This window comes from Mustelus asterias, chromosome 20 (genome assembly GCF_964213995.1).
Source record: "Mustelus asterias chromosome 20, sMusAst1.hap1.1, whole genome shotgun sequence".
Classification (NCBI taxonomy): domain Eukaryota; kingdom Metazoa; phylum Chordata; class Chondrichthyes; order Carcharhiniformes; family Triakidae; genus Mustelus; species Mustelus asterias.
In genome coordinates this window covers 72,043,970-72,069,108 of record NC_135820.1, presented here as the reverse complement: position 1 = coordinate 72,069,108, position 25,139 = coordinate 72,043,970, and the positions used below count along the sequence as shown (strand labels likewise).

At 46.1% G+C, this 25,139-nt stretch overlaps 1 protein-coding gene across 1 annotated transcript in view; it reads left to right on the top strand.

The window, feature by feature from the left end:
• The window catches only part of LOC144508622 (microtubule-associated protein 1 light chain 3 alpha), a 45,955-nt gene that overhangs the window by 10,662 nt on the left and 10,154 nt on the right, over positions 1–25,139 (top strand). Inside the window, exon 3 of the mRNA XM_078236817.1 lies at positions 3,155–3,261. Coding sequence (XP_078092943.1) covers positions 3,155–3,261 — 107 coding nt within the window. The remainder of the gene's footprint in view (positions 1–3,154; positions 3,262–25,139) is intronic.

Below are 25,139 nucleotides of genomic sequence, written 5' to 3'. Positions count from 1 at the left end.
TAAATAGAGAAACCTTGCGCAAAGCCTTAGACAAACATGGATGTCCTGATAGAGCTGGAAATCTGATGTAGTCGTTTCATAATAGAATGATGGCCAGAGTAACTGACAGTGGTGAAGACACTGACCTCCACTGTCTTAACAATGGTCTGAAGCAGGAGTGTGCCATGGTCCATGTATGCTTCAGAATATACTTCACTGCTATGCTTTTCTGAGACTTTTGATGGAATATACATTCAAATCGGAACGGATGGGAATCTCTTCAATCCGGGAGAACTTGAAATCTTCATCTGAGGTCTCCGAGATAATGATACAGGAATTGCTACTTGCTGAAAACTGTGCCCCTATATCACACTGCGAGTGTGATCTTAAAGGATCGTGGGCATCTTTCAAAAGTGGTTGATGATGATAGGCAAACCATCAGTTTAAGGAAGACAGACACTCTTCCAATAGAACCATAGAAAATTACAGCTCAGAAACAGGCCTTTTGGCCCTTCTTGTCTGTGCCGAACCATTTTATGCCTAGTCCCACTGACCTGCACTTGGACCATATCCCTCCACACCCCTCTCATCCATGAACGGTCCAAGTTTTTCTTAAATGTTAAAAGTGACCTCGCATTTACCACTTTATCCGGCAGCTCATTCCACACTCCCACCACTCTCTGCGTGAAGAAGCCCCCCCTAATATTCCCTTTAAACTTTTCTCCTTTCACCCTTAACCCATGCCCTCTGGTTTTTTTCTCCCCTAGCCTCAGCGGAAAAAGCCTGCTTGCATTCACTCTATCTATACCCATCAAAATCTTATACACCTCTATCAAATCTCCCCTCAATCTTCTACGCTCCAGGGAATAAAGTCCCAACCTATTCAATCTCTCTCTGTAACTCAGCTTCTCAAGTCCCGGCAACATCCTTGTGAACCTTCTCTGCACTCTTTCAACCTTATTTACATCCTTCCTGTAACTAGGTGACCAAAACTGTACACAATACTCCAAATTCGGCCTCACCAATGCCTTATATAACCTTACCATAACACTCCAACTTTTATACTCGATACTCCAATCGCCACAGAACTCCTGACTATACCACATCTAAACACATTGTACTGTGTTTACCCCAGTCCAACGTCGGCATCTCCACATCATGTATACCACATCTACCAGAACTGTCAATGACACAACTCTGAAAGCTGTAGATATCTATCTCGGAAGACAATCTCCAGAATGGGTGGCACGGTGGCACAATGGTTAGCACTGCTGCCTCACAATGCCAGGGTCCCAGGTTCAATTCCGACATTGGGTCACTGTCTGTGGATTCTGCACATTCTCCCCGTGTCTGCGTGGGTTTCCTCAGGGTGCTCCAGTTTCCTCCCACAGTCTAAAGATATGCAGGTTAGGTTGATTGGCCATGCTAAATTGATCCTTAGTGTCAGGGGGACTGGCAGGGTAAATATGTGGGGTTACAGGAATAGGGCCTGGGCGGGATTGTGGTCAGTGCCGACTCTATGGGCCGAATGGCCTCCTTCTGCAGAGGAGATTTACCAGGATGTTGCCTGGTATGGTGGGAAGATCGTATGAGGAAAGGCTGAGGGACTTGAGGTTGTTTTCGTTAGAGAGAAGAAGGTTAAGAGGTGACTTAATAGAGGCATACAAGATGATCAGAGGATTAGATAGGGTGGACAGTGAGAGCCTTTTTCCTCGGATGGTGATGGCTAACACATGGGGACATAGCTTTAAATTGAGGGGTGAGAGATATAGGACAGATGTCAGAGGTAGGTTCTTTACTCGGAGAGTAGTAAGGGCGTGGAATGCCCTGCCTGCAGCAGTAGTGGACTCGTCAACATTAGGAGCATTCAAATGGTTATTGGATAAACATATGGATGATATTGGAATAGTGTAGATTAGAGGGGCTTTAGATTGGCTTCACAGGTCGGTGCAACATCGAGGGCCGAAGGGCCTGTACTGCGCTGTAATGTTCTATGTTCTGCATTGTACGGGTTCTATGATTAAATCAATTGGCTGCATTGACTGTAAGGTGGCAAATAGAATTGCCTGAACAAGCTTGATATTTGCCCATTGACGCAGGAGTCTCTGGAGGAAACAAGATATAAAACTTACAACAAAACTTGCTGTGTACAAAGCTACCTTCCTATATACCTGTGAGACATGGACTACATACTGTATTTAAAGCAACTGGCTAGGTTCCACATGAGATGCATTCGGAACACCCTGGGCATCAAATGGAAGGACAAAGTACCAAACACCGAGGAACTCCAAAGAATAGGAATGTCTGGGAGTGAAGCACATCAGTATCCCGCTCGGATGGGGCTGACTCCAGGGAGACTGAGGGTTACATCCTCATTCACAACTTCAACTTGGGACTCCGCCTGTGAGGTAGACCAAGATGAAGGTTTAAGGTGAGCCATGATGGCATGTACACCACAGACTGGGAGGAAACATAACACCCAGAACTGTCTCGGGTGCGATCTCCGGTCGTGGATCAAACAGCAAAGGACTAAAGGCAAGCTAGGAAGAACAGGCAGCTCCCAAAAAAAACCATGTTAGGCCATGCAGATTGGAAGTCGGGCTCCACAGCCGGGTTAGAACACATAGCGGGTGGCCATATATGCAATAAACAGCCACCTTCAATAACGTAGGAAAACTGACAATGATCAGGGCGGCACGGTGGCACAGTGGTTAGCACTGCTGCCTTACAGACCAGGGACCCGGGTTCGATTCCCGGCTCGGGTCACTGTGTGAGTGGAGTTTGCACGTTCTCCCCGTGTCTGCGTGGTTTCCTTCCACAGTCCAAAGACGTGCGGGGTTAGGTGGATTGGCCGTGCTAAATCGCCCCTTTAATGTCCAGGGAATTAGCAGGGTAAATATGTGGGGTTACGGGGATGGGGCCTGGGTGGGATTGTGATTGGTGCAGACTCGATGGGCCGAATTGCCTCCTTCCGCACTGCAGGGATTCTATGCTTCTATTGCAGGATACTGGTGGTTCTACTGTAGTTTCTGCATCGCTGTTGAATATTAAAGAATAATTAAAGGCGCAATCTAATGCATGGATTCTCTGCGACATTACTAAATTGTTGTTTTGGAAAGAAAAGATTGTTATTGCGTATATCCATATCTTCACTTTGAATCTGTTTTGTCAACAGGTGATCATTGAAAGATACAAGGGGGAGAAACAGCTGCCTGTGCTGGATAAGACCAAATTCCTAGTTCCCGACCATGTCAACATGAGTGAACTTGTTAAGATTATTCGGTGAGTGTTACCCTCCAAGCAAAGGGCAGGGAAAAGCACCTCTGGTGCGGAGATGCAGGACGTTGAGTGGGTTTGAAATGTCAGGGTTCTTTACAAACAGCGGAAAGACGTATTCACTGTGGGCCAATGCCCCTTGCTTGAAACGCCTCTGAGCGTTTTGAGCAGAGGAACTGACGTGAAGAACCCGTTTTTAAAAAAAAAAACAATGAAGAGAGAAAAATAAATGAAACATTTCGACATGACCTTACAGCAAACTGCACCAAAACAAGTCTCTGCTTTGCAGTAAATGCTAGTGGGAGCAGACTTGCTTGTGGCTGTGTGGTGTGACATATAGGTGCCGCAGCAAGGTAACTTCTTGCGAGCTGTCCCCAGCATACCCTCTAATTCTATCGTTCACTCTTGTTCTGTGTTCTTAAATTTTAACTCTAACTCCTTTTAAACTTTCTAATAAGGAGTGTCTTTAAGACAGAGATAGATAGGTTCTTGATTAATAAGGGGATCAGGGGTTATGGGTAAAAGGCAGGAGAATGGGGATGAGAAAAATATCAGCCATGATTGAATGGCGGAGCAGACTCGATGGGCCGAGTGGCCTCATTCTGCTCCTATGTCTTATGGTCTTATGTTAACGGACCTACCATATATGAAGCTGATCTTTCTGTTCACCCTACCTGTAACTGCAACATTATATTCTGCACCCTCTCCTTTCATCCTACCCTATGTACTGGGGCGGCGCGGTGGCACAGTGGTGAGCACTGCTGCTTCACAGCGCCAGGGACTTGGGTTTGATTCCCGGCTTGGGTCACTGTCTGTGCGGAGTCTGCACGTTCTCCCCGTGTCTGTGTGGGTTTCCTCCGGGTGCTCCGGTTTCCTCCCACAGTCTGAAAGACGTGTTGGTTAGGGTGCATTGGCCATGCTAAATTCTTCCTCGGTGTACCTGAGTGTGGCTACTAGGGGATTTACACAATAACTTCATTGCAGTGTTAATGTAATGTTGTGACACTAATAAATACATCTATGAACGGTATGTTTTGTCTGTATAGCGCGCAAGAAACAATACTTTTCACTGTATGCTAATACATGTAACAATAATAAATCAAATCAAAATAGGCCTGGGAAACAGCTAAGGTGAAACTCAGCCCCCACCCCCACTCTGCCCAACAGGTCTCTATCCCGATATTTAATGTCCTCGGGTTTCACAATGCTGGAGGATATTGGATGATGTGGATGTTGCTTGGCAAATGCACACAGTTCAACTCCAGGCAGAAGGGGCTAAATGGCTTCTGTTCCTATCTTCCTCCTCACAGCAAGGTTTGCAGTGGTTAGCACTGCTGCCTCACAGCTCCAAGGACCTGGGTTCGGATTCCCGGCTTGGGGGTCACTGACTGACTGTGCAGAGTCTGCACATTCTCCCCGTGTCTGCGTGAGATTCCTCCGGGTGCTCCAGTTTTCCTCCCATAGTCTGAAAGACGTGCTGGTTAGGTGCATTGGACATGCTAAATTCTCCCTCTGTGTACCCGTACAGGCGCCGGAGTGTGGCGACTAGGGGATTTTTACTGTAACTTCATTGCAGTGTGAATGTTAGCCTACTTGTGACACTAGTAAATAAACTTTTTAAAAGTTCAGTTGATGAGGAAATAGAGGGTCCTTCCCATGGAATCATTCCCAATGAAAGTTATTCCCTTCAGGAGAGCAGTAAGGCAGGGCTCTCATTAGATGAGGGTTGCATTTCTGCTATATAGAAATCATAGAAACCCTACAGTACAGAAAGAGGCCATTCGGCCCATCGAGTCTGCACCGACCACAATCCCACCCAGGCCCTACCCCCATATCCCTACATATTTTACTCACCAATCCCTCTAACCTACACATCTCAGGACACTAAGGGGCAATTTTAGCATGGCCAATCAACCTAACCTGCACATCTTTGGACTGTGGGAGGAAACCGGAGCACCCGGAGGAAACCCACGCAGACATGAGGAGAATGTGCAAACTCCACACAGACAATGACCCAAACTGGGAATCGAACCCAGGTCCCTGGAGCTGTGAAGCAGCAGTGCTAACCACTGAGCTATCGTGCCACCCCATATAGCTAATTTTTAAAATCTAAATCCTTTCAGAACCATGATACGTTCTTACACCTGTTTCTTCTCCAATCTCTGAAAGATAACAAGCAGATGATGTTTTTAAAGCTGATTTTAAAAAATTTTTAATCTTGAATTTTCCTCTTTCGACATTGTCCTTGAAAGCAGTTTAAAATTTGTCTGTGAGCGAAACCTGCACATTTTGTTAAACTTAAACACCTGGGACCACAGAATGCTGCAGACGAGAATGGTTTGGATGGATCATCCGTTACTAACCGAGCTTCTGTGGGGAATTATCCTGCTGAAGTCAGCGGGAGAGTGAGAGGGAAATTGGAGCAAGAGGAAGTTGGATAAATTCAGAGGACGCAAAATTGACATGTAACTGACAGACTGGAGCCCCACCTTATCCTTAAGTGATCATGATCTAGGCAAATACTGACAATACCCTGCACAGACACATTGCCAGGGAGGGTGGTGGAGGTGGGTTGCCTCACATCCTTTAAAAAGTACCTGGATGAGTACTTGGCACGCCGTAACATTGGGGGAGTTAGTTCAAATGGTAGGGTGCTCGCTTTGCATGTGAGAGGTCGTGGGATCGATGTTCATATTCTTCACTTTGAGCATCACAGTGGCACAGTGGTTAGCACTGCTGCCTCACAGCACCAGGGAACCGGGTTCAAATTCGGCCTTGGGTCACTGTCTGTGTGGAGTTTGCACGTTCTCCTCATGTCTGCGTGGGTTTCCTCCCACACTCCAAAGATATGTGGATTAGGTGCATTTGTGTTACCTCAGAAGGAATTCTTCAAAATGCAGGTAATAAAAATACAACAAAACTTACTCTAACTTCTAAATCAAAGAAAGGTTTAATAAAGAAACTTCATTACTCCAAACTTGGGGCCTCGCCCTGGGCCACTCCAAGCTCCCCACAATTCTACATAGTTCCTCATTTATAGTTGGTCAGCTGACTATTACATCACTCTAATTGGTTCCATGGTTTACTGGATCAGCTGACCCCTACATCTTGTTCCCATTGGTCACATTACATCCAATACAAAGTTGTCACCGGTTACGTTCCAACAGATTGGCCATGCTAAATTGACCCTAGTGTCTGGGGTGTTAGCAGGGTAAATATGTGGGGTTACGGGAATAGGGCCTGGGTGGGATTGTGGTCGGTGCAAATTCGATGGGCCGAAAGGCCTCTTCTGCATTGTCGTATTCTGTGATTTAAGATCCTGCTGTTAAACTCCAGGACAATAATCTCTGCGTGTGTGTGTGTTCGCGTCCTCAGTGCGTTGCAGCAGTGCAGTCATCATCTGTAAAACAAACGTGCTTTGCTCAAACGTAGAGCAGAAACACAAAGGGAGGGAGGGAGGGATTGGAAGCAGCAAGCCCTGATCTCCATCTGGAGTCAGGATTGAGATCAGTTCCCCAGAGAGTCTGTGGATTTGCTGAGTTCAAAACATGACCAAGCATATGTGGAGGTTTTGTTTTTTGTACATGCTTAAGTTTGCGTTCCAGTTCCAGTCACGCGGTTGCATTTGACTGATCTTTTAACAAGGAAACGTTGGCACAGTCATTCAGCAGAGAATCCTTTGTGCTGTTTTGCATTGAGAACCAGTGCTCTGTTTTTGTATTGTTCATGTATAAACTTGGCCTTGATTAAGATCTAAAGCAATAGAAGACCGACCTGCCTCAGTTTCCTATTTCAATTAAATCACTTTGTCTTTAAACATCATCCAAATTGTACAAGGACTGTGATCAGGGATAAGAATCACAGTGAACTATGAGTCCAGACGAATAAATGTTCGCTTCAGATTTATTTTACTAGTGTCACAAATAGGCTGACATTAACACTGCAGTGAGGTTATTGTGAAAATGCCCTTGTCGCTGCACTCCGGCGCCTGTTCGGGTAACGCTGAGGGAGGATTTAACATGGCCAATGCACCCTAACCAGCACGTCTTTCGGACTGTGGGAGGAAACCGGAGCACCCGGAGGAAACCCACAAAGACAAGGGGAGAACGTGCAGACTCTGCACAGACAGTGACCTGGGAATCGAACCCGGGTCCCTGGCGCTGTGAGACAGCAGTGCTAACCACTGTGCCACTGTGCATTTCATTGTTCTTGTACAAGGATTGCAGAAAATTAATGTGTAGATACAGCAAGCAATTAGGAAGGCACATGGCATGTCTGACTCTGTCAGGTAGTGATAATGAACAGGAACGCTACCTGAGTTTGTTTTTTCTGCCTGTGCCTAACAGCAGTGTTGAGACAGTTGTAGAAAACCTATCCAGGTCTAACAGTTCAGGTCAGCGCTGATCGATTACCCCATCATCAACTTCATCAATGACCTTCCCTTTAAAAGGTCAGATGTGGAGTATGTTGAGTGATGGTTACACAAAGTAATTATCACCAGAGATGTGTTCACAAATGGAACCTGTCATAAACAGGGCGAAAGTTGGGAATGGTGAGAGTGGGATGGTTGCGGCGATAGGTAAACCCTTCTGGATCCAGGCAATCTGGGAAACCGGAGTTGATTCGTGCCTTGACTAACCATTCAAAACACTTCAGAATGGTGAATGTCAGAGCCACTGGGCGGTAGTCGTTCAGGCGCGCTGCCTGGCTTTTCTTTGGTACCGGGATGATGGTTGTCTTCCTGAAGCAAATGGGGACCTCAGATTGGTGTAAGGATAGGTTAAAGATGTCTGCGAATACTCCCACCAGCTGGTCCGCGCAGGATCTGAGTGCTCATCTGGGCTGGGCGCTTTCCATGGGTGAGCTTTCAAAAAGGCCGATCTGATGTCTGTGATGGTGACCTTGAATATCAGTTCAGCCAAGGCTTCCGGGGCGGAGGGCGTGCTTTCGCTGCCCTCTTGCTCAAAATGAACATAGAATGTGTTGAGCTCATTGGGGCAGGGTGCAATGCTACATTGGTGTGGAATGGACTGCCTGCAGTGATAGTGGAGTCAGACACTTTAGGAACATTTAAGCGGTTATTGGATAGGCACATGGAGCACACCAGGATGATAGGGAGTGGGATAGCTTGATCTTGGTTTCAGATAAAGCTCGGCACAACATCGTGGGCCGAAGGGCCTGTTCTGTGCTGTACTGTTTTATGTTCTATGTTCTACATGTCCTCACCCTGTAGCCTGTTATGTCGTGTAGACCTTGCCATAATCAGTGAGTGTTCGTGTGGCTAGCCTGGGACTCTAGCTTGGTCTGGTACTGCCATCTTGTAAAATTACACTTAGCATATCAGATGTACAAGTTTCAAGTATCATTTCAAACATTATACAAGTTCAAAGGTATCCCAATGCAGTCTGGCATCTTTGGTTCTCCGCCGATTGTATCTGGATTTCTTGTATAGGTCAGGGTCACCCTACTTGGATGCCACAGGGCTGGACTTTAGTAAGCAGTGGACATCCCTGTTCATCCATGGTTTCCGGTTGGGAAACACTCGGATTGGCTTCTTTGGCACACAGTCATATTTAATAGACACATGGACAAATATAGATTTCTAAAGGGAAGATCATGTTTCAGTAATTTGCTGGAATTTTTTGAAGAGGTAACAAAGAGGATTGATGAAGGTAATGCTGTTGATGTGGTGTACAGGATGGCAAAAAGCATTTGATATAGTGCCACATAACAGACTTCAGTTAAGGCTCATGGAATGAAAGCTAGACGTTTTTGGAATTTTTTGAGGAAGTCTCAACCAGAGCGGATAGGAAGGAACCAGTCGATGTGTTTGGATTTCCAGAAGGTGTTTGATAAAGTACCTCACAAAAGGTTAAACCATATGAGGCTGGAGATAGTATATTGGCATGGGTAGAGAATTGACTAATGGGCAGGAAACAGCAAATGGGGGAAAGCGTTCTTTTTCAGGTTGGCGGCCTGTAACTGGTGGGGTTCCACAGGGATCAGTGCTGGGACCGCAACTGTTTTGCAATATAAACGACTTAGAGGAAGGAAGCGAATGTACTGTAGCCAAATTCGCAGATGACACAAAAATAGGTGAAAAGGCAAGTTGTGAGAGGGATGCAAACAGTTTACAAAGAGGAGTGTACAAAGTTGGAGTGTAATGTGGGAAAATGTGAAGTTGTTCATTTTGGAAGGGAGAACTAAAGAACAGAGTATTATTTAAATGGAGAAAAACTGCAGAAAGCTGCAACACAAACGGACTTGGGGGGGTCTGCAGATTTTCACAGGAAAATTTTTCCTTCAGGAAAACAAGATCTTCTTTTCAGCTAACCAACAGAATTTTCAAAACAACAGGGAGAGAAGGAAAATACTACTTTTTAGCTTGCTGTCCGTTCTAAAACTTAAACTCAAACCTGCAGCTCCAAACTGAAAATGGAAAAAAAAAACTGTCCAAAAACACATGACCGTCCTCCTAACAATGCAGGATCATAAAAATTATCCCAGATTAAACACAAACAACCCCATTTAAACCGCTTGCGTAGCAATAAAAGGACTCGTGGTCAAGACGGCAACAATGACATTACTGAAGCTTTGTGAGCTGCAGAAATCATGTTTTTTAAAATAAACTTTCTTAAAGGTACATCAGAATCATAGAGGTTTACAGCATGGAAACAGGCCCTTCGGCCCAACTTGTCCATGCCTCCCTTTTTTATTCCTCTAAACTAGTCCCAATTGCCCGCATTGGGCCCATATCCCTCTATTCCCATCTTACCCATGTAACTGTCTAAATGCTTTTTAAAAGACAAAATCACACCGCCTCTACTACTGCCTCTGGCAGCTCGTTTCAGACACACACGACCCTCTGTGAAAAAAAATTGCCCCTCTGGACCCTTTCGTATCTCTTCTCTCGCCCTTAAACCTATGCCCTCTAGTTTTAGACTCCCCGACCTTTGGGAAAAGATATTGACTCTCGAGCTGATCTGTGCCCCTCATTATTTTATAGACCTCTATAAGATCACCCCTCAGCCTCCTACGCTGCAGAGAAAAAAGTCCCAGTCTGTCCAGCCTCTCCTTATAACTCAAACCATCAAGTCCCATCACGTCAAATCATCACATCACACACTCCTATGATTTTGAAGAAAGCTGCATGTGTGTCAGATGAGGACTGTGTTAGAAGTTACTGTGATGGTCTCATGATCAAATTGGCCTTTTATACTTGCTGGCTTGTCATGCATATAAAGAATATCCGATTTGGAAAAGGTTAGTGTCTGGCAGTCTGCATTCCTGAAACAACGAGCACATTTTGGTATCGGGTGGCATTAAAGAACGAAAACATTACCCAAACACACAGATTTTGACTAGAAATTCAATAAGTATTTCCTAGCAGTTGACCCTGAAACCAGGCAGTTTTAAGAAAATAGCACTCTTTAATTGTCACAGTGGTTAGAACTGCTGCCTTGCAGCGCCAGGGACCCAGGTTTGATCCCCGACTTGGGTCACTGTCTGTACGGAGTCTGCATGTTCTCCCCGTGCCTGCGTGGGTTTCCTCCGGGTGCTCTGGTTTCCTTCCACAGTCTGAAAGAAGTGCTGGTTAGGTGCATTGGCCATGCTCAGTGTATCGGAACAGGCGTCAGAGTGTGGCGACTAGGGGATTTTCACAGTAACTTCATTGCAGTGTTAATGTAAGCCTACTTGTGACACTAATAAATAAGCTAAAGTAAACTCTTTAAGGCTGCAGCGATTCAAGAGAGCGGCTCACCACCACCTTCTCGAGGGTAATTAGCATTGGGTAATAAATACTGGCCTAGCCAGCGACACCAGGGACCCGTGAATGAATGAAAGAACCCAACGTGGTGACTGAGGGTTTGGTTTCTCACCGTGTACATTTGCCAAACCATCGGAGGAATCCTGACGGGAAGAAGCTCTGCACAAAATAGCTTTTTTATTTGGCAGTGGTTGGCCATTGACTAATCATTTTAAAGAGTCGAATGAGATAGCTGACTAGAGTGTGTAAGCGTACCTCCCTTCAAAAGAATCTGAATTATGGAACAATGGAGCAAAGTGCAGCGCTCTTTCATTTTACTCTGGCACCTTTCCTTATTCCACATTCCCAGAATTGGACGCCCGGTCTTAAGCAAAAATGAGACGTCTCATTAAGAGAGTGGAGTCTTTGCCACATGAATCACCATCTGTGCATTGGTTGCTAATGCAATATTAATCCAAGGCCTAATTCAAGGACTCTATTGTTACAGGAAGTGTTCACATTATCCATACTTCACAGGAAAAAATGTAAAGAGGTTTAATCCTTTCAATATGCTACCACAATCTATGCATGTGCATGTTCTTTTATTTAGACCATTAGTTTCACTTGGCCTGCTCATAGATTCAGTCTGGGATCAAAATGGTGAGGTTACGGCCTGATTGTCTTCAACGGTCGGGGCAGTGAGTATAAAAATTGGCAGGTCATGCTGCAGCTGTACAGAACCTTAGTTAGACCTCATTTGGAATATTGTGTACAATTCTGGTCGCCAGACGACCAGAAGGATGTGGGTGCTTTTTGGAGAGGGTACAGAAGAGGTTTACCAGGATGCTGCCTGGTCTGGAGGGTATTAGCTATGAGGAGAGGTTGGATAAACTCGGTTTGTTCTCACTGAAACAACGGTGGTTGAGGGACGACCTGATAGAGGTTGACAAGATTATGAGTGGCATGGACAGAGTGGATAGTCTTTCCTTGGATAGAAAAGTCAGTATTAGGGGACATAGGTTTAAGGTGCGTGGGGAAAAGTTTAGAGGAGATGTGCGAGGCAAGTTTTTTTTATACAGAGGGTGGTGAATGTCCGGAATGCGCTGCCCGGGGAGGTGGTGGGAGCAGGTACGATAGCGGCATTTAAGGGGCATCTAGACGGATAGATGAATAGGATGGGAATGGAAGGATACGGTCTCTGTGAATGCATGTGATTTTAGTTTAGGCAGGCATCCTGATTGGCGCAGGTTTGGAGGGCCGAAGGGCCTGTTCCTGTGCTATCCTGTTCTTTCTTATAGAAGTCAAAAAAGGCAAGGGAATTGAACTAATGAGCACATTTAACATATTGGTTACTTTATTTGTTGAATATTTCTGTTTTTGACATAGAGTCCACACAACAAGGGACAATTTTTAAATTGGAGTTAGGTCGCTCAGCGGTGAAACACTTCTTCACAGAAATCTGGAACTTTCCCAAAAAGCTGAGAGGTTGAGTGAAAATGTTAATACTGAGATTGATGGGTTTTTGTTTGGTAATGTTTAATGTTTAGTCACAATCTTATGGGGGAATGGGGTTGAGAAACTTCTCAGCCATGATTGAATGGCGGAGCAGACTCAACGGGCCGAATGGCCTAATTCTGCTCCTATATTTTATGGTCTTATCGTCTTAAAGCCCTGATATCCCTCATTGAAATAGTCGGCATTTATTGTTGGAATCAAAAATTGTCCTGTGATTCAAACTCAAACTCTCTGGTATAAGATGCAATTGATTCCAATTCAGTAGATTAATTGGCTGACGTGGTTAGAAAAGTAGTCTTGTTTGCCTGCATATTTTCTCCTCTTCCATTTTCTGTTCAGCTAACATTTTTCGTAGCTCTCTGGCCATCAGTCAGGAAGACATGAGTAGGACATTCAGCCCATTGAGTCTTGCTCTGCCATTCAATCGGCTCATGGCTGATCATCTACCTCCGTGCTACTTTCCCACACTATCTTCATATTCCTTGATGCCATTAGTCTCCAGAGATCTACAGATTTCTGTCTTGTGCATGCTCAATAATCGCTTATAAATAGTTTGGGTACACAACAGCAATCTAAGTAGTTCCTGCTCCAATTGCAATGATACAAATATCCACGTAGAACAGTAGGTTTCCATGTGGGGAGCCACAAGGCTCCCTCCGGATGCTCCGGTTTCCTCCCACGGTCCGAAAGATGTGCTGGTTAGGTGCATTGGCCATGCTAAATTCTCTCTGTGTACCCGAACAGGCGCCTGAGTGTGGTGACTTGGGGAATTTCACATTGCAGTGTAAATGTAAGCCTACTTGTGACACTAATAAATAAACTTTAAAAAAACTCACCCACCCCCACCCAAACACAGGGACCTGGAATACTGGAGATTATAGAGATGGTGGGGGGTAGTAATCAGGTGGGATTTCCATACGAGCGTGAGATTTCTAAATGTGGGACTTTGCATTGGGAGCCAGTGGTTTGGATAGGGGAAGCGAGGCAAGTACCTCCCTGTGGATTGCTGGCCCCTGCTGGAAGACGCACACGGCAACATCAAATTCAGCAAAAGAGAATCCAGAAACTAGAAAGAGTGCAGAGAAGATTTACTAGGATGCTACCAGGACTTGCTGGCTTGAGTTATAAGGAGAGGCTGGATAGACTGGGACTTTTTTCTCTGGAGCGTAGGAGGCTTAGGGGTGATTTTATAGAGGTCTATAAAATAATGAGGGGCACAGATCATCTAGATGGTCAATATCTTTTCCCAAAGGTAGGGGAATCTAAAACTAGAGGGCATAGGTTTAAGGTGAGAGGGGAGAGATACAAAAGGGTCCAGAGGGGCAACGTTTCACACAGAGGGTGGTGAGTGTCTGGAACGAGCTGCCAGAGGTAGTAGTAGAGGTGGGTACAATTTTGTCTTTTAAAAAGCAGTTAGACAGTTAAATGCGTAAGGTGGGTATAGAGGGATATGGGCCAAATGCAGGAAATTGGGACTAGCTTAGTGGTTAACAAAAAAAAGGGCGGCATGGACAAGTTGGGCCAAAGGGCCTGTTTCCATGCTGTGAACCTCTGTAACTCTATAATCTTGCATCTACCACCACTCAATGGTCAGCCAACAGCCAAGGCGATGAGAATCATCTCCCAAATCATCTACCAAAGCTGCCTGAAGCGGGGTGCTGTAAGGGAGTCGATGGCTTGAGAAGTGAGGGAGGGGCTTGTTAGCCAAGCCGTGCCCATCTCGCTCTAACTGGTGAGGCAGCATTAGCAGATCCACGAATGCTGGCCCATCGTGATGGGCCAGATGCGACTCAGCCTCAGGTGATTTCAGTGTCCGGCTGCCAACCAATATTACCAGCTGCAGCTTTGATACAATTCCACGTACAGACTCATTCACTGAATACTGTCCATGAATAGATACACAATCTGCCGACTCAGGCCTGTCGCAAACCGCAAGAGCAATAGTAGTAATCTTACCCTGAAGGTTATATTACTAACTTGCAACGCATGGTTGAAGCCAGCTATTATTTATAAGATGCATCTCTCCTGGGATAGTCCAGGAGTGCGGAGTCTGCTGATTCCCACTGTCCTGCTGTCAATGGGACCATTGGCCAGGTCAGTCCAGCAAATTGACCAAAGCAATGAATCATGTGAGTGGCTCATTGCAACAATCACAGAATCTGAGACATTGCCTGCGTGGAAGGAGGCCATTCAGGCTATCGAGTCCATGATGGCCAGCAGGTAGCCATCTAGCTCAATCCCACTTTCCAGCTCTTCATTTGTAATCTTTAAGGTTACGGCACTTCAAGTGCATATCCAAGTATTTTTTTAAATACAATTTGCGTTTCTGTCTCTCCCACCTTTTCAAGCAGTGAGTTCCAGACTCCCATCACCCACTGGGTGGAAATATTTCCTCCCAGATCCCCTCCGAACGTGACCCTAAATCAGTGCCCTTGTTATTAGACCCCTCAATCAAGGGGAATTGGGTTTTGCTGTCCACTTTTTATATGGACCCCTCATCATTTTATACATATCGCTCAGATCTCACCTCACCTCCCACCCTCACCCCCCCAGCCTCCTCTGTTCGAAGGAAAACAATTGGAGTCTATCCGATCTTTCCTCATAACTGAAAATATCTCATTTTAAAAATCTACGTATAATCCGGGGGGGGGGGGGGGGGGGAGCGAGAATGGGGAGTGGATGTAGAGGAGTGGGTGTGGGGGGGGTGAGTGGTTGTGGTTGGAGGGTGGAGTGGATGTGGAGGGGTGAGGGTGAGTGGTTGTGGTTGCGGGAAAGTGGGGGTGGAGTGGGTGTGGGGGGGGGTGAGTGGTTGATGTGGGGGTAGAGTGAATGCGGGGGTGGGCAGAGTGGGTGTGCGTGGTGCAGGGAGTTGGTGGCGGCGAGCAGATGAGGAGGTGGGGCTGGAGGGGGGTGTCCAGGTTGTGTTTGGGTAGGAGAGCAGATGTGGGTGGTGTCCATGTGGCTGGTGCAGGTGGGGGAGGGGGTGAAGTGGGTGTGTGGGGTTTGGGGATGCTAGGGGTGTGCATGTGGGTGGGGGGAGCCGATGGGGATGTGGGTGGTGTGAGGGGCGGGTGTGGGGGTGCAGATTGGTGATGGGGGGGTGTGAATGGTGTGCGCGCGCACATGTACACTTGTGGATGCGTACATATCTATTGGTCTATCATGGGATTACACTTCTGTCGGAGATGGATGAAACACACAGGACCTAGAATGTATTTCAACAGCCCACATCACAAACCCCCCAGCTAGACTGGGACCTCATTTAGACACAGCGTATGTAGGAGAAAGGGGCAGATACACCATGGGTGTTGTGGAACTATACAGTACTGGCAATCCACCATGATAACTCCATAGCATACAACAATAGTGTGTCAAAGTTCGCAGATGACACTAAGGTGAGTGGCAGAGCAAAGTGTGCAGAGGACACAAAGTCTGCAAAGGTATATAGATAGTCTAAGTAAGTGGGCGAGGGTCTGGCAGATGGAGTACAATGTTGGTAAATGTGAGGTCATCCATTTTGCTAGGAATAAAAGCAGGACTATTATTTAAATGGTAAAAAATTGCAGTGTGCTGCTGTGCAGAGGCACCTGGGTGTCCTTGTGCATGAATCACAAAAAGTTGGTTTGCAGGTGCAGCAGGTAATTAAGAAGGCAAATGGAATTTTGTCCTTCGTTGCTAGAGGGATGGAGTTTAAAAACAGCGAGATTATGCTGCAGTTGTATAAGGTGCTGGTGAGGCCACACCTGGAGTACTATGTACAGTTTTGGGCTCCTTACTTGAGAAAGGATATACTGGCACTGGAGGGGGTGCAGAGGAGATTCACTAAGTTGATTCCGGAGTTGAGGGTTGGCTTATGAGGAGAGACTGAGTAGATTGGGACGATACATGTTGGAATTTAGAAGAATGAGGGGGGGATCTTATAGAAACATATAAAATTATGAAGGGAATAGGTAAGATAGAAGCAGGGAAGTTGTGTCCACTGGCAGGTGATACCAGAACTAGGAGGCATGGCCTTAAAATAAGGGGGAGCATATTTAGGACTGAGTTGAGGAGGAACTTCATCATCCAAAGGGTTGTGAATCTGTGGAATCCCCTGCCCAGTGAAGCAGTTGAGGCTACCTCATTGAATGTTTTTCAGGCAAAGATAGATTTTTGAACAGTAAAGGAATTAAGGGTTATGGTAAGTGGGCGGGTAAGTGGAGCTGAGTCCACGAAAAGATCAGCCATGATCTTATTAAATGGCAGAGCAGGCTCGAGGGGCCAGAAGGCCTACTCCTGCTCCTAGTTCCTTTGTTTATATGTAACTTGTACCATAAGACAACCAGGCAGAAAGCTTACAAATGCATAAGCAGTAGGGAAATAAATGATCAAGAATCGAGTATTTTTATTTCAGCGTTTTCCACAATTTAAATAAAAATTCTGAGCTAAGGTTAGTGTTTGGGGGGGGAATATTTTTTGTCTTGCTGAGGTGGACTAGTGTCTCTGCCAGAGTGGGAGGGAGACGTAAAGAAAACACTTGGATACTCGTATGTTGTGACTGCAGTTGATCCAAATGAACACATGCTCAAAGTGTTGGTCATTAGATACTTGTTATTGATGGAAGATCCCTTCCTGGTGTGAGGGGCATCACCAGCAACTATTAACCCTTTCTGAGAACTGGGGGCAGGGAAAGAATTGTGTAACTAAATGAAGAATACTTGGAACAGATGTGGGAAGGTGGTAGAAAATAGACAAATAAATAAAACCTGCATTTTAGGTTCATATTGAAAATCCAATTGTATCCGCTACAGCACAGAAGGAGGCCATTTGGCCCATTGTAACCATACTGGCTCTTTGGTGGAGCTATCCCTTTTCCCGGGAACCCTGCAATTTCTGTTCCCCTCCACACATTCCAATTCCCTCTTTAAAACTACTCAATCTGCATCTTATCAGGCAGTGCATTCCAGATTACAACAATTTACTGAAAACTCCAAAGGCAATCGACCCTGGCAACATTCCAACAATAGTTGGAGAATTGTGCTCCAGAACTAGCCACCCCATTAACCAAGCTGTTCAGTGCCACTACAACATTGGCATCTACCTGGCAAGTTGCCCAGGTAGGTCCTGTACACAACAGGTAGGTCCTGTACACAACAGGCAGGACAAACCTAACCCAGTCAATTACTGCGCCATCACTTTACTCTTGATAGTCAGTAGACTGATGGAAGGGGTCATCGACAGCGATATCAAGCGGCACTTACTCCGCAGTACGCTGCTCATGGGTGCTCAGGTTGGGTCCCACCAGCTCGTGACCTCATTGCAGCCTTAGTCTAAACATGGACAAAAGAGCTGAATCCAAGAGGTGAGGCGAGAGTGAGAGGTGAGGCTGCCTTTGACATCAAGGCAGCATTTGATTGACTGTGGCATCAGGGCACCATAGCAAAACTGGAGTCAATGGGAATCGGGGGGGACAACGTTCCACTGGTTGGAGTTGCACCTGGCACAAAGCAGGAGGCTGTGGTGGTTGAAGGTCAATCAGACAGGACATCACTGCAGGAGTTCCTCAGGATCGTGTACTTGGCCCAACCATCTTCAGCTGCTTCATCAATAACCCCTCCACCTCCCTGCCCACCCATTTAAGGTCAGAGGTGGGGATGTTCACTGATGATTGTTCAATGCCATTCTCCTCAGTTACTGAAGCAGTCCATGTCCAAATGCAGCGAGCCCTGGACAATATCCAAGCTTGAGGTGATAAGTGGCAAGCAACATTCCTGCCACTCAAGGGCCAGGCAATGACCGCCATCTCCAACAAGAGAGGATCTCACCAATGCCCCTTGACATTCAGTTGTATTACCATTGCTGAATCCCCCACTATCAACACCCTGGGGATTACCATTGTCCTGAAACTGAACTGGACTAACCATATAAATACTGTGGCTACAAGAGCATTTCAGAAGCTGGGAATCCTGTGAAGAATATCTCACCTCTTGACTCCCCAAGCTCATCCACTATCTAAACGCACAAGTCCGGAGTGTGATGGAATACCCTCCATTTGCCTCGATGAGTGTAACTCCAACGATGCTCTAGAAGCTTGACACCATCCTGGACAAAACAACTCACTTGGTTGAAACTTCATCCACCATCTTCAACATTCACTCCTTCTACCGCCAGCACACAGTGGCAGCAGTGTGTACCATCCACAAGATTCACTGCAGCAACTCGCCCAAGATTCCCTCAACGACATCTTCCAAATCTGTGACCTGCACCACATAAAAGGATAAGAGCAGCAGACACATAGGAATACCACCACCTGGGAGTCACTCTCCAAGTTTCTCACCATTCTGACTTGGAAATATATCGCCATTCCTTCAGTGTCGCTGGATCAAAATCCTGGAATTCCCTCCGTAACGGCACTGTGGGTGAACCTACACCACGTGAGCTGCAGTGGTTCAAGAAGGCGGCTCACCACCACCTTCTCAAGGGGCAACTAGGGATGGGCAATAATGCTGGCCTGGCCAGTGACGCCCACATCCCCTGAAGGACATTCAAAAAAATAGAGAGGATATGTTGCTGAAAACATTTTTTCTTTATTTATCCTGTCAAATCCATTCATAATCTTCGACACCTCCATTAAATCTCCTCTTAACCTTTCTCTGGACGAAGCAGTACAACTTGAAATATATATATATATATAAAGTGAAAAACAGAGCGTACACTTTGTGTACACGGGATTATCCTGTCAAGTTTATATACCTGCACAATATACTTATATTTCAGTCCTCTTTGGAAAAGAGGAGAGATAGTCAAAAACCTAGCCATATGTGGAGACAGACGGGCTCAACTGCACACGGGGAAACATCTAAGCTGGTACTCCGGAGCAGTACTGAGGGAGTGCAGCACTGCCAGCGATGCCATCTTTTGGACCTTAAACCAATGACCCCTCCGTGCTGTCAGGTGGACATAAGAGATTCCATGGCACCACTTCAAAGAAGAACAGATAGAGTCATAGAGGTTTACAGCATGGAAACAGGCCCTTCGGCCCAACTTGTCCATGCCGCCCTTATTTATTTTTTTAAACCCCTAAGCTAATCCCAATTGCCCGCATTTGGCGCATATCCCTCTATACCTATCTTATCCATGTAACTATCTAAATGCTTTTTAAAAGATAAAATTGTACCCGCCTCTAATATTACCTCTGGCAGCTTGTTCCAGACACTCACCACCCTCTGTGTGAAAAAATTGCCCCTTTGGACACTTTTGTATCTCTCCCCTCTCACCTTAAACCTATGCCCTCTAGTTTTAGACTCCCCTACCTTTGGGAAAAGATATTGACTATCTAGCTGATGAAAGGTCTTTGACCTGAAACAACTCTGTTTCTCTCTCAGCAGATGCTGCCTGACCTGCTGAGTATTTCCAGCATTTCCTGTTTTCATAACAGGGGAGTTATCCCTGGCCAATTTGTAATACTCATTCTCGCATTTCCAGCAGTAATGTGAGTAGACCTGATAGATTTGTGGCCTTATGGGCGGCACAGTGGCCGGAACTGCTGCCTCACAGCGCCAGGGACATGAGTTCAATTCCGGTCTCGGGTGACTGTCAGTCTGTACAGAGTCCGCACGTTCTCCCCGTGTCTGCATGGGTTTCCTGCGGGTGTTCCGGTTTCATAGAACATAGAACATTACAGCGCAGAACAGGCCCTTCGGCCCACGATGTTGCACCGACCAGTTAAAAAAAAAACTGTGACCCTCCAACCTAAACCAATTTCTTTCCGTCCATGAACCTATCTACGGATCTCTTAAACGCCCCCAAACTAGGCGCATTTACTACTGATGCTGGCAGGGCATTCCAATCCCTCACCACCCTCTGGGTAAAGAACCTACCCCTGACATCGGTTCTATAACTACCCCCCCTCAATTTAAAGCCATGCCCCCTCGTGCTGGATTTCTCCATCAGAGGAAAAAGGCTATCACTATCCACCCTATCTAAACCTCTAATCATCTTATATGTTTCAATAAGATCCCCTCTTAGCCGCCGCCTTTCCAGCGAAAACAATCCCAAATCCCTCAGCCTCTCCTCATAGGATCTCCCCTCCATACCAGGCAACATCCTGGTAAACCTCCTCTGCACCCTCTCCAAAGCCTCCACATCCTTCCTGTAATGTGGGGACCAGAACTGCACACAGTACTCCAAGTGCGGCCGCACCAGAGTTGTGTACAGTTGCAACATAACGCTACGACTCCTAAATTCAATCCCCCTACCAATAAACGCCAAGACACCATATGCCTTCTTAACAACCTTATCTACTTGATTCCCAACTTTCAGGGATCTATGCACACATATACCTAGATCCCTCTGCTCCTCCACACTATTCAAAGTCCTCCCGTTAGCCCTATACTCAACACATCTGTTATTCCTACCAAAGTGAATTACCTCACACTTCTCCGCATTAAACTCCATCCGCCACCTCTCGGCCCAACTTTGCAACCTGTCTAAGTCTTCCTGCAAACTACGACACCCTTCCTCACTGTCTACCACACCACCGACTTTGGTGTCATCAGCAAATTTGCTAATCCACCCAACTATACCCTCATCCAGATCATTAATAAATATTACAAACAGCAGTGGCCCCAAAACAGATCCCTGAGGTACACCACTTGTAACCGCACTCCATGATGAATATTTACTATCAACCACCACCCTCTGTTTCCTATCCGCTAGCCAATTCCTGATCCAATTTCCTAGATCACCCCCAATCCCATACATCTGCATTTTCTGCAGAAGCCTACCATGGTGAACCTCTGGTGCGGCCTCCAAATATTTGTGGGTTCGGTTGATTGGCCATGCTAAATTGCCACTTAGTGTCAGGGGTAAATACGTGGGGCTATGGGGATAGGGCTTGGATGGGATTGTTGTCAGTGCAGGCTCAATGGGCCAAATGGCCTCCTTCTGCACTGTATTTTGAAAAAGCAAATGGAATATTGGATTTAATGGTCAAACTATAAAATATAATAGCCCAGATGCAATGGTAAATCTGTATGTATAACCTATATAGATCACAATTGAAGCACCAATATTGGACTCTATCTTACTTTGAGGCAAAAGAGAGGGAGCGCGTAGATTTGTTAGAATGCTGCCCAGGAAATGATAGGAAAAGAATTGGGGTTGATTTCCTTAAAGGGAGGAGACTATCGGGTGATTTGAGAGAGATGTTTTACATTCAGAAGGAATGGGATTGGGTAGCGAGTGTTGGGGAAGTCTCGAACAAGGGCAAATAGTAGATTAAATCTAAAGGATCTAGAACAGAGAGCAGGAGAAACCTATTTTAATGTCAAGAGGTGTGAGGCTGTGGGATGCAGTACTGCAGTTAGATAAAGGCATCGTTCAGTTTGAGTTTATTTATTAGTATCACAAGTAGGCTTGCATTAACACTGCAATGAAGTTGCTGTGAAAATCCCCTAGTCGTCACACTCCGGCGCCTGTTCGGGTAACACTGAGGGAGAATTTAGCACGGCCAATGCACCCTCACCAGCACGTCTTACAGATTGTGGGAGGAAACCGGAGCACCCGGAGGAAACCCACGCAGACACGGGGAGAACGTGCAGACTCTGCACAGACAATGACCCAAGCTGAGAATTGAACCCGGGTCCCTGGCGCTGTGAGGCAGCAGTGCTAACCACTGTGCCACCGTGCCGTCCACCAGTATTTGATGTTTTGGCCGTTTTGCTGGGTTGATCTCGCCTCAGATCGCTTCTTGGTCACCACAATGTGTTTAACAATCTTTTATTAATTGAGAAATCTGCGCTTTACAAATTCTAATAATCAAGACTATTCTAGAGCTGCTTTCGTGTTTAAAATGTCCAAATTGTTCTGTACAGTAATGGTTAAATCCATCAGTAAAATAAACCAGTGATTGATTGTAATCAGAGAATGGGATGTGGTGTCAGATGGATATGGATGAAGATATGTGTGGTCATTAAGAGCTGAACTTGAGTGTTGCTGAAAAAAAAAGATGTTGTTGAAGCTTTCCACCTTGCACTCATCAGGACAGATGCAAGAATGCCAAATTTCAAAGGAAACAGCGATTTCTACTGCATGAGAAAAGGGTGCTGATTGGTTGGCGAGTGGACAACTGCTCCCCAATGCTTTTTTTTATTCATTTGGGGGACATGGGCGTCGCCGGCTGGCCAGCATTTATTGCCCATCCCTAGTTGCCCTTGAGAAGGTGGTGGGTGAGCTGCCTTCTTGAATCGCTGCAGTCCACGTGCTATGGGTTGACCCGCAATGCCGTTAGAGAGGGAATTCCAGGATTTTGACCCAGCGACTGAGAAGGAATGGTGATATATTTCCAAGTCAGGATGGTGAGTGGCTTGGAGGGGAACTTTCTTGGGGGGGGGGGACGGGGGACACTTTGTCCGTGGCGATGGTTGGACCATTGGTCAAGTCAATCAGAACCTCTTTTCTCGTGCAGCATAAATTGTTGTTACCTTTGAAATTTGGTATTCTTGCATCTGTCCTTCATCTATCTTGATGAGTACAAAATGGAAAGCTTCTACAGCATGTCTTCTTTTCTGCAATACCCCTAGTTCTGCGCCACCAAGGGACTGTTTAATTACTGAATCTTTCAACTAATAATAACTTGCACACATCATCAAATATTTTTTTAAAATCTGCTCAGCTGCTGGAAGTAAAGTCATGTGTCTGTACACTGGAAAGATGCAGCTTGTGTGTTAGGTCAGAGCAATAGTTTTAAATTACAGAAGCAAGGTTCTAAAAAATTACACCAAACGCAACAATTATTTGTTTGAAATAAATGGTAGATAATCCGTCCTGGTTGTTGGGGCAAGAAGAGACTGGCTCCAATCATATCCAAAGTAGCAATGCGAGGAATTCCAAAGCATTTCCACCCCTTTCTGTTTCACGCCGGGTTCAGTTCGCTCTCCTTTCTCTTCAGTCAGGTTGTTTGAGATTGTGCATCGAACCAGGGCCCTGAAATCTGACAGATATGGAAGTCTGAAACAATTGACCAAATTTGGATGCACTACTGGAGGTGAAAGGAAGGAAGCTATATCAATATAAGTCTTATCATAGAATCACTACAGTGCAGAAGGAGGCCTTTCGGCCCATCGAGCCTGCACCGACCACAATCCCACCCAGGCCCTATCCCCGGTGGCACAGTGGTTAGCACTGCTGCCTCACAGCGCCAGGGACCCAGATTCGATTCCCGGCTCGAGTCACTGCCTGTGTGGAGCTTGCACGTCCTCCCCGTGTCTGCGTGGGTTTCCTCCGGGTGCTCTGGTTTCCTCCCACACTCCAAAGATGTACGGGTTAGGTTAATTGGCCATGCTAAATTTCCACTTAATGTCAGGGGGACTAGCAGAGTAAATATGTGGGTATGTGTGGGGATTGTGGTCGGTGCAGACTCGATAGGCCGAATGGCCTCCTCCTGCACTGTGGGGATCCAATGATTCTAACCCCACGTATTTACCCTGCTAACCCCTAACCTGCACATCTTGGGACACGAAAGGGAAATTTAGGAATGGCCAATCAACCTAACCTGCACATCTTTGGAGTGTGGGAGGAAACTGGAGCACCCGGCGGGAACCCACGCAGACACTGAGAGAACGCGCAAATTCCACACAGGCAGTCACCTGAGACTGGAATTGAACCCGGGTCCCTGGCGCTGTGAGGCTGCAGGCTCGGTCAAAGAAGACAGAGGGCAGCAGTGGAAGGGTGCGTTTCTGAATGAAGGACTGTGACAAGTGGTGTTCCTCAGGGATCAGTGCTGGGACCTTTGCTGTTTGTAATATATATAAATGATTTGGAGGAAAATGTAACTGGATTGATTAGTAAGTTTGCGGACGACACAAAGGTTGGTGGATTTGCGGATAGCGATGAGGACCATCAGAGGATACAGCAGGATATCGATCAGTTGGAGATTTGGGCGGAGAGATGGCAGATGGAGTTTAATCCGGACAAATGTGAGGTAATGCATTTTGGAAGGTCTAATACAGATAGGAAATACACAATAAATGGCAGAACCCTTAAGAGTATTGATAGGCAAAGGGATCTGGGTGTACAGGTACACAGGTCACAAAGTGGAAATGCAGGTGGAGAAGGTAGTCAAGAAGGCATACGGCATGCTTGCCTTCATCAGCCGGGATATTGAGTTTAAAAATTGGCGTGCCATGTTGCAGCTTTATAGAACCTTAGTTAGGCCGCACTTGGAATATAGTGTTCAATTCTGGTCGCCACACTATCAGAAGGATGTGGAGGCTTTGGAGAGGGTACAGAAAAGATTTACCAGGATGTTGCCTGGTCTGGAGGGCATTAGCTATGAGGAAAGGTTGGAGAAACTTGGTTTGTTCTCACTGGAGTGACGGAGGTTGAGGGGAGACCTGATAGAAGTCTACAAGATTATGAGAGGCATGGACAGAGTGGATAGTCAGAAGCTTTTTCCCAGGGTGGAAGAGTCAATTACTAGGGGGCACATGTTTAAGGTGCGAGGGGCAAGGTTTAAGGGAGATGTACGAGACAGATCTTTTACACAGAGTAGTGGGTGCCTGGAACTCATTGCCAGGAGAGGGAGTGGGAGGGGATACGGTAGTGACTTTTAAGGGGTGTCTTGACAAGTACATGAATAGGA